At 41.6% G+C, this 10,662-nt stretch overlaps 1 protein-coding gene across 1 annotated transcript in view; it reads left to right on the top strand.

Annotated features, from left to right (window-relative positions):
• The first annotated feature begins 4,028 nt into the window (after positions 1–4,028).
• PRKCI (protein kinase C iota) overlaps positions 4,029–10,662 on the top strand; it is an 83,048-nt gene continuing 76,414 nt past the window's right edge. Inside the window, exon 1 of the mRNA XM_044771048.2 lies at positions 4,029–4,386. Within this exon, the coding sequence (XP_044626983.1) occupies positions 4,286–4,386 (101 nt within the window). The 5' untranslated portion in view covers positions 4,029–4,285. The remainder of the gene's footprint in view (positions 4,387–10,662) is intronic.

Here is a 10,662-nt window from a genome sequence, read left to right as displayed (position 1 = left end):
GCCAGTCTAGATCAATCTCCAGTGTTGTTACAATGGACCTGTACAGTTTGCAACAAAAAAAATTATGAGACATAAAAAGAAACAGGCAAGTGGGACCTATGCACACAGAAACTGCCTTTGAGAAGACGCAGATGTTGGACTTAGCAGACTAAGACTTCAAAGCAGCTATTATAAATATGTTCAAAGAACTAAAGGAAACCATGCTTATGAGTATAGATTCAAAATTCCTCAACAAAATATTAGCAAACTGAATCCAGCAACATATAAAAGGGATTATATGTCATAACCAAGCAGGATTTGTCCCAGAAATGCAAGGTTGGCTTACATCCAAAAATCAATTAATGGTCCAGCCCTGGTGGCCTAATAGTTGAGCTTGGTGTGCTCTGCTTCAGTGGCCTGGGTTCTGTTCCTGGGTGCGGACCTACACCACTTGTCTGTCAGTGGCCATGCTGTGGTGGTGGCTCACATACAAAAACAGGAAGATTGGCAGCAAATGTTAGCTAAGGGCAAATCTTCCTCAGCTAAAAAAAAAAAAGAAAAAATCAACTAATGTAACATACCATACCAACAGAATAAGGGACAGAACCATATCATTATCTCAACAGACACAGAAAAAGCGCTAAACAAAACCCAACACCCTTTCATAATAAAAATAGCCAACAAATTAGGAATAGAATGGAACTTCCTCAACCTGACAAAGGGCATCTACAAAAAAATCTAGAGCAACCATTACATTTAATGGTGCAAGACTGCAAGCTATCCATGTAAGGCTGGCCCCATGGCTGAGCGGTTAGGTTCATGTGTTCAGATTTGGCAGCCCAGGGTTTGCTGGTTCGGGTCCTGGGTGCGGACATGGCACTGCTCATCCAGCCATGCTGAGGTGGCCTCCCATATGCCACAGCTAGAAGGACCCACAGTTAAAAAATACACAATTGTGTACTGGGGGACTTTGGGGAGAAAAAGGAAAAACAAAATCTTAAAAAAAAAGGGGGCCAGCTCTGGGGCTGAGTGGTTAAGTTCACGTGCTCTTCTGCAGGCAGCCCAGTGTTTCGTTGCTTCAAATCCTGGACGCGGACATGGCACTGCTCATCTAGCCACACTGAGGCGGCGTCCCACATGCCACAACTAGAAGGACCCACAACTAAGAATATACAACTACATACCAGGGAGTATTGGGGAGAAAAAGGAAAAAAAATAAAATCTTTAAAAAACAAAGACTGAGAATAAGACAAGGATGTTTACACTCTCCTCTTTATTCAAGATAGTATTAGAGGTCCTAGTTAATGCAATCAGGCAAGAAAAAATAGTAAAAGGCATCCAGATTGGAAAGGAAGATGTAAATCAACTTGTCTTCTTTTTTTATTTTAAAGATTGGTCCTGAGCTAACATCTGCTGTCAATCTTGTTTTTCTTCTTCTTCTTCACAAAGCCCTCCAGTACATAGTTCTATATTCTAGTTGTAGGTGCTTCTAGTTCTTCTCTGTGGGATGTCACCTCAGCATGGCCTGATGAGTGGTGCTAGGTCTGCGCCCAGCATCTGAACCAGCAAAACCTTGGACCACTGAAGCAGAGCACACAAACCTAACCACTCGGCCACAGGAACTGCCCCACAATTTGTCTTCTAAAATTGCATAGTCATGTATATAGGAAATTGTAAGGAATCCACCAAAACACTATTAGAACTAAGAAAGAGTTCAGCAAGCTTGTAGGATACAAGATATATGGAAAATCCATCATATTTCTATACACTAGCAATGAATAATCAAAAATGAAATTAGAATGGGAATGTAAATTGGTGCAGCCAATATGAAAAACATTATGGCGGTTCCTCAAAAAATTAAGAGTAGAGGGGCCCAGTGGTCCTACGGCTAAGTGGTTAAAGTTCTGAGTGCTCCACTTTGGTGACCCAGGTTAGCAGATTCAGATCTCGAGTTTCACAGGAAATGTCCAGAATAGGAAAATGCACAGCAACAGTAAATATGCTAATGGTTGCCAGAGGCTAAGGAGAATGGAGAGTTGCTGCTAATGCATGTGTAGTTTCTTTTTGGGGGGATGAAAATTTTCTGAAATTAGTGGTGATAATCGCATCACTTTGTGAATATTCTAAAAACTATTGAATGGTACACTTTTATTTTTATTTATTTATTTGAGGAAGATTAGCCCTGAGCTAACATCTGCCACCAATTCTCCTCTTTTTTGCTGAGGAAGAGCTAACATCCATTCCATCTTCCTCTACTTTATATGTGGGACGCCTACCACAGCATGGTTTGCCAACTGGTGCCATGTCCATAACCCAGATCCGAACTGGCAAACCCTAGCCCGCCAAAGCAGAACATGCGCACTTAACCGCTGCGCCACCAGGCCAGCCCTGAATAGTACATTTTAAATGAATGAATTGTATGTTATGTGAATTATATCTCCATAATGCTGTTAAAAAATTAAGGTTATGCTTTCCCTGATAACCACGACCAAAAGCTTTCTTCATTCAGAAAAGGAAAACTTATTTGTATGATGGGATTGATGCAAATTATCAATATTTACAGATTGTTATTGATGACAAAGTAAGCAATAAGCTTCCTCTGAAAACAAGGACTACCTTCAAAGTATGCCATGAGGGCAATGATGAAGGATTTTTCAAACTACTAAGGAGTAAGGATCCAAAATAAGAAGTTTTTTCTGACTTTCCTTTCTAAACTCTCACTTCCCATATGACATAATTTCCTTTTCTAGAGCATTACATAATTTTTCAAATTTGTCACAAGCATATTAAATTTTCCACTAATCCAGTTATTTCACAATCTCGCTTTAAAAACAGTTTATATTCCATAGTTAATTCGTATTTAACAAGCTGATGCATGTCCCCAGTTGCCAAAAACCTTGATACCAAGTCTCCAACCGGAGTTTTTATGAAGAGTGTAGAATCCAAGTTTGTAGCAGTTGTATGATATCCTCCCAGGCTAAGTGTCACATATAACTCTGATGAGTCAACTCCCAAGCCTAAAGAAAATTATTTCTTTGATTATTCCAACTCTTTTAGTATGTGTTGGTACCAAGATTGATGCAGGGGCTGAATTCATGCTGCCTGTAATTGCAGTATGTGACAGAGCCAAGACCAGTGGAACGTCAGAGACTAGGCTACAAGAACAGATTCTTTATAATGCCTGGTTAGCCAGTGTTAGAAAAAATGCTGATGGAAGGATGGACGGATGGACGAATGGATGGATGGACTGGATAAATACTCATTATGCACCTGTTCCACGCAATGGCAATATACGGGGGCCTAGATATGGGGGCCGTGGAGGAATAAAAGTCATTCTTCCATCATATCTTCTAGTTGAGTTTCCTCCTTTATGACATTCATTACTACATTTGTTACGTATATTATTAAATTCTTTCCACAGAAGAGGCTATGCTGCACAGGTAATCAAATTCTTGTTCCCAAAAAAAGGCACTATATACTTGAGACGATTTATGTAATTGGAAGGGAGAATTCATAAAAGAACAAAGTCTAGATCATGACGAAGCCCAATCATTTCCAGGGACCTCAGACGCCAGGGCTGGACTCAGGATTTCCACGCCGACGGGTCCTGGAGCGCACTGTGGAGACAGACTCACTCAGCCAGAAGGCGGGGCGCTCTACACGTAAAGAACCTCAAATCCCAGAATCCCACGGCAACTTCAAATCCCAGAAACCCGCCGGGCAAATCTACCCGAAGGCCCAAGTGGGCTGACCGCGGACGCGACCAAGTTAGGAAACTGGGGTGAGACCCCGCAACATTTTGTCACCTACCATTTTCCCTGTAGGGAAGGGGCTTTTTACAGAACGACAGTTACCCGTCCTTCGCGTTCTCTCAGTCACAGGTCCCACGAAAGGCCCCCTCGCCCGGCGGGTTCGATAAGATAGTCAGCGTCTCCCATTCTCTCCTCCTTTTCTTGCCCCCCGAGAGAATGGTTCAGCCGGGCATGAGGTCCGGGAGTTGGCTCGATGGTTGCGCCCGCCCTCCCCCGGAATGTGGGCCTTTGGAGCGAGCGAGGTGGGAGGGGCGGGGAGGCGTGCTGGGCCCGGGCGGCGGTGGGGGCAGTGGCGGCCGCGGGCTGTGGGAGGAGCCGCGCGGTTCCGGCTGCCCCGGCGAGGCGACCCTTGGGTCCGCGCCGCGGGCCGGGAGGACAGGTAGGCGAGCGGGCGGCCGCGGCTCCGGGAGAGGCTCTGGCGGCGGAGTCCCCCACGGCGCCTGGCGCGCCCCCCGCACCCTCGGCCTCCGGCGTTGAGGCGGGGGAGTCAGGAGATGCCGACCCAGAGGGACAGCAGTACCATGTCTCACCCGATCGCAGGCGGCGGCAGCGGGGACCATTCTCATCAGGTCCGGGTGAAAGCCTACTACCGCGGGTGAGTGTCTCGGAGGTGGGGGTGGGGGGCCGCAAGGCCAGCTCGACTTGGCCTGGAGGAGGGGAGGGTGAGGGACTGGAGATGTGGGCGGGTTGGTCTGGGCGGGCGACTCTGGGGATTTGGGATGGGTGACCGGGTGATCGAGGGAGGAGCGTGGGGCGCTGGATTGGGGCACCTCCAAGGTGTGGTGCACGGCGCCCGGCAGTCGGGCGGCTGAGGGTCCAGAGTAGAGTCCGAAGGAGGAGCCTTGGAATAGAGTAGGTCCACCTGGTGGGTTCGAGCGACTCGCCTACTAATCGATTTACAAGGGCTTTATGTTCTTAAATCTGGATGTATTTGGGGTTGCGAGTTGATTCCGAGTGATGCCTTAGTTAACTAAGTTTGCGATGGGTTTAAGAGACAGGACTGCTTCAGTTTCCTGGTCCTTTTGATTACCAACAGGCCTAAAACCTCTGGTTTTCCGAGTCAGGTTTATCTTCATCGCCTAGATTTCACCAAGTGTATCTGGCCTGTGGTCAGGCTGCCAGTATATTAGACATAGGAGTTAAAAGGGTAAAGTTGATGCGTTTTCAGGGATGTACATTAGGTACTTATGTCTCACCAAGATTAGATTGTATATGTGTAAATTAAAATTTTATGAACGCTTCTTTGTCAGTGTTGCTTCAAGGACTGGCCGATAGGATGAGATATATTGCAAGGTGAGAAGAGGACAGCCTAGGCACAGTTTTAAAATCTGTGATCCGTACTCATATCGTTACTTAAGGTATAACTCCTGTGGTTACCAGAAATAATCCAGTCTTAAAACCGTTGTATTAAATCATATTCTGTAATCAATGACCTGAAGTGTCCCCCTTCCCTTGAATTCAGTTATGGTTTGGATTCTTTGAGATAATTATATTTAAGCGCATTAGAAGGGTGAAATGTTAGTGTGAGCATAAAGGTTTGAAACTAAGGGTTAACAAAATCCAGCGCTTTGGCCTATCTTACTGCTTGTCCAAGCAGAAGTAAATTGTTTTAAAACACTCGAGCACTAGGAGGTTGAAACTACAATGAATTACTTTTACATTCCTGAGAGGATCAGTGAAGATAGCACACTTTCAAAATGCCTCTCTTGTTTTGATTTCAAAGAAAATATATGCCCCTAAGTGTCTTACTGATTTGATGTGAGGACTTAAGTTAGTTTGCTGTGACGAAGCCTCTGGCCCTGTTTATTCACTTGATTGTGTTCAGGAGTAGTCTGTAGGAGTTATTTGGGACAGTATCAGTGTTTGCATAAATTGATCAGGGGGGTCTTGATTTTAAAACAATACCAAGTAGTGTGTGTATGTTTTTAAAAAGATTTTAGTTGTCACAAGAGCTGTTTTGACTTGAGGGTGGTCAGCGATGAACTTTGCACTTTGGGAAAAAAAGCTTTCCTTCCTTTACCTTACCTTTAATTTGATGGGTGAGATCGTTTGCGCTAGAAAGTGTTCCATTTTATAAAGTTGACAATTCATGAGTTGTTAGGTATGGAGAATGAAATATAGTATGTGTTTTTTTTTTTTAAGATTTCGGATTATTGACAGTTTAAAAAACTAGATTAAAAAATGAATATACACACATGGTAGGAAAGTGCAAATTTTGCAGAGGTATAAAGTAAAAAGTGTCCCCCATCCCCCCCTTCCACCCTCCAGAGGTAACTACTACTGACAGCTTATTTCTGGTCTTTCTGGAAATTGCCTTTATTACTTTAAAAGTTATACTTCTGTTTTGTGATTTATCACCTTTACATAGTATCTATTGATTCCTTCCTCTGAAAGATGAGAAATTGGGGGCACGCTGTCTTTTGCTTTCTCTCCTCCTGGTGCTTCTCAAGTTTTGATTGTTAAACTATTATTTTTTAGTTTCCCAGTTTACCTTTATGACTTTAAATAATATGAATCCTTGACTTATTAAATTTAGATAGTTCCCAACGATTCCAACTATGAAAGATGAAGAAACTAGTGCTTCTTCCTTTTTTCCCATTTTTATTAGTTTGACAAAAGTAAATAGGCCTAGTTAGTACATCAAAATCATTGTTAGCTTCTCCTTTGGAAAGAAATCCAAGTCTGCTTGCTATACTTTAGGAAAGTAGGTATCATATTTTCTTGGTTTATTGCTCCAATTATTTAAGAAAAGAGAATAAGGACATAGAACCCTTGTAGTGCTGACCAAAATTTCTCCAAGACATTCAAGTTAACATTTTGGTTTTTTTTAAACCTATGAATTTTTGCTAAGGAATGAAAGGATCAATCCCTTGCCGTTTAGCGCGTTTTAGGCAATGAAAGCTTTCTAATAGTGCCTTGATTTCAAGCCTCGTTTAAAGACAACATCAGCACTTTCTAAATTGTACCAATTTCTGTCCTCTGAAATTAGATCTGTTAAGATTATATGTTTATTAGCAATAGTCTAAACTGATGGTTATGATATTTCATAGTCAGCTGCTCATTACTACAGATGAAACTAAATGAGTCACCAGTGAGGATAGGTGGTAAACAGGTTGGCTAACTGGAACACCTACTTGATTTTAAAATAGAAAATCCCTCCTTTATATTAAGAAATGTGAGGACAGTCTGCATTTGAAAAAGTTTCTTTTCCCTCAGAGCTTCTGAATGGCTGTTATCTCAGAGCTTTTGCCTTTATCCCCTTCTTACAATATTTGTTTCCAGCGAATGTTGAATCTGAGAATAGCCAGAATTTTGAATAATTGAAATAATAAAATGAAGTGAATAAATTGCCCTCTCCTTTCAAAGATCTATATAATGTTCTCATTCTGTTAAATTTGTTCTTAGTGCAAATGTGATCTCTCCGTAGATATAATGGACCTTGAATTAGATTTTTTTCTTGTTTTTAAGCAGGAGATTAATAGCACTGAGAGTCTGATTTTGTTGGAGACCACCTAAGAGTGCCTGTCTCACAGGCTGTGCCCCTCTTTCCTTGTCAGTGAGTGGCCTGCCTCCTTCAATCATTACCCAGTAGTGTTGGTGTGGAGGAAGAGAAACAGGTTTTGTTGGTTAGTGATAGATTGCCATTGTATGTGCTTATCCTTATATAAAGTTACTTGATATTATGGGATAGAATTTAACAAGGAAATGTCTGGACTGCTCATTTCTTAACATTATAAATTTATGAGAAATTTTGCCAAAAGCTTGTAAAAATGCTTTTGAAACCACTGTTGAGCCGTTATAACAATCCAGAGGGTTCTTTCTGTGCATGTCTGCATATAGAAGATTAACTCCTTGCACATTTGGAATGTATAACTGGTTCAGTGAAGAAGTAAGAAGGGTTTTCCTCACTGTGAACAAGTCTTGGCAAGACTTGGTTTTAAAAGTGTTGCAAAATGATTTTAGCGACATCCTTTAGTAATGGTTCTAAGGAAATGAACAGTGTGTATTGAGTTGAGAGTTGGGGGAATGTGAGTGGCTGGTCCCGGAACCTCTGATATGGCACCTCACCAGAGGGCAGCTGATCCATAGCTTTACCAGAGAGACAAAGGACATGGTGGCCTCGTGCCAAAACCAAAACAACCCTCTCAGAAATTTGAATTAGATAATATAGAGCTAAATTGCATGTTAGCAGTGAGGCCTGAAGCTGGAGAGTTGAGGGAGAGGCTGGTGAGGCCAGCACAGACCGTGTGCAAACTAAAGGAGAAAGAAGCAGCTCTCTACAGAAAGTCTTCCTGGGGGCCCACGGTAGCTTTCTAATGCAGTTCCCAACGCTCTTCGTGAGGAAACTTGAATGTTTGTTACTTTATAATTGAAATGAGCCTTTTAATTAAAACATGAAGTTTTACGATTCCAGTTCTTGCTTACGATTTCACATATTGCCAAAGTGTGTTTAAACTCAGTTTAATAAATCTTGTTGAACACCTGCTGTAAGCCATGCACATGGTGCTATGGTGGGCACAGAGGATGTAGAGGTGGATAATACAAAGCTCTGCCCTCGCGGAACTGAGAGACCTGTGGGAGGAAAGACATAGACGAGTTAATAAAGGGGTGTGTGTGTGTGTGTGTGTGTGTTTCCGGGTAAGGTACTTGCAGAGATGGATTCTGGGGAGGAGTTGGGGTGAGAGAAGCCTTCCTACAGGATGAAATGTTTGAGGCTTTTAAAGGATAGGTAGGTTTGCCTGGTGGATGATGATGTTGGGTGGGGTTCATTCCAGGCATTGCACAACTGCAGGATATGTTTGGAGAATTAAGATCAGTTTAGTTGTTAGTCCCATATTCATTCCTTATTAGGACGTACAGTGTGAAGTGTGGGCACTGATGAGAAGTGAGACTAAGAAGGTTCAGAGGCACTGCATCATCAAGATTCTTGAATATCATACTGTGGACTTCAGACTTTTTCTCATTGGTGAAGGTTTTAAGTAAGAGAGATGCACGGTTAGATTTTCTTTTTAGAAAGATCACTCTTGGAACACGTATGGGAGGTGAACTGGCGATGGATGAGAGTAATTTGGAGGCTTTGGAAATAGTCCAGGTGAGAGATTCTGAGGAGATAGAAAAGAGGATATAGATTCAATGGTGATTTTAAGGGGTAGAGTCAATATGAATTGGAGATTGATTGCCCGTAGGGAGGCAGGGGGAATAAGGGGGTCTGACCACTCATAGGTTTCTTATTTGAGAGAGACTAGGGGCTATAGAACCGCCCTTGGTGGTCTAGTGGTTAAGATTCAGTGCTCTCACCACCATGACCCGGGTTCATTTCCCGGTCAGGGAACCACACCACCGATGGGTTGGATGTCAGACTGTGGCGGCTCCATGTTGCTGTGATGCGGAAAGCTATGCCACTGGTATTTCAAATAGCAGCAGGGTCAGGTGGACAGGTTTTAGGAGCTTCCAGGCTAAGACTAGGAAGAAGGACCTCTTCTTCCTGGCCACACTTTTCTGAAAAAAAAAAAAAAAAAATTGCAAGGGAATATTGAAGGAAGAGATTTGTGAGAGAAGTTCATTCATTACCTGGAACAAGAAACCGAATTTTGAGCTCAAGGCATCAAGGGGCAAATGTCCAGAACTAACTGGGCAATCGTTTATTGTGTACCTGCTCTATGTCTCAAGCACTGTGTGTGACAGCTCACTTATGTAGGAATGTGGCTGAGAATGATGGTAGAAACAAAAATGCCACCAGTGGTCAAATACACATCACAAAGGCAAGGTGCTAAAGCTAAATTTTTAAAATACAGCAATACGTGAAGTGGAATGTTCCCCCTGTAGCCTGTCACCTCCACTTCCTAGGGGTGGCCATTGTTAACAGTTTGGGGTAGTCTACATCATATCAGTATATCTATAAGTATATGGATATGTACACACAGACACACCCTTTTATTTTTCCAATAAATGGGTTCATATTTCTATGCATATTTCTAGAACTCAGTTTTTTTTCATTCATGATCTTTCCATGTTAAGATAGACAGATGAATAGATACAGATATAGGTAGACAGAGCGATCCACCTCTTTCTTTATAATTGGTACGTGGTGTTCCACAGTATTGTTATACCATAATTTTTCTAATTGATAAACATATAAAGTTGCTTTCATTAAATCACTATTTCAAATCATGCTGAAGGAACACCCTTATTTAATATATATCCTTGCAAATATGGTCGAAGATAATGCCTATTTTAAAACTTGATATTGTCCTCCAAAAACTTATCAATTTACTTTCCCAACAGCAGTGTACGGATGAAGTGTTTTCCTTAGGCTCCCATTGCACTTTATCGATCTTTTAAATTTTTGCAAATAAGATTGGCAAAAACTGCTAACTCTTTTTTACAAGTGTCTTTTTATACATTATTGGTCATTTATATTTCCTCTGTCGGTTGTCTCTTCATGTCTTGCCCATTGTTTCTCTTGCGTTCTTTTTCTTTCTTTTTATTAATTGTTTGAAGGGACATTGACATTTTGTCAGTTAAAAAGTTGCCAGCATTTCTCTAACCTGTTGCTGTCTGGAGTTTCTCATTTTTATGTAATTAAATCTGTACCGTTTTTTCTTTATGGCTTCTGGGTTTGTTTTCTTAGGTAGATGTGTTTCTCATCTAAAAATATTCTATTTTTTCTTCTATTAATTGTCCAGCTTTTAAGTGAATATCTTTTGAATAAATCTGGTATTTATGGGTTTAGTTATTTGTGGTGTACTGATACAACTTAATTTTTTTCAAAATGTGTTCTAATACTATGATTGAATAGGTTGTTCTTTCACCATTGATTTGAAATGATAACTTTGTTATATAGTAAATTTCTCATATGTGCCTAAGTACT

Source organism: Equus asinus, chromosome 5 (genome assembly GCF_041296235.1).
Source record: "Equus asinus isolate D_3611 breed Donkey chromosome 5, EquAss-T2T_v2, whole genome shotgun sequence".
NCBI classification, from domain to species: domain Eukaryota; kingdom Metazoa; phylum Chordata; class Mammalia; order Perissodactyla; family Equidae; genus Equus; species Equus asinus.
This window is presented reverse-complemented; position numbering and strand designations above follow the sequence as displayed.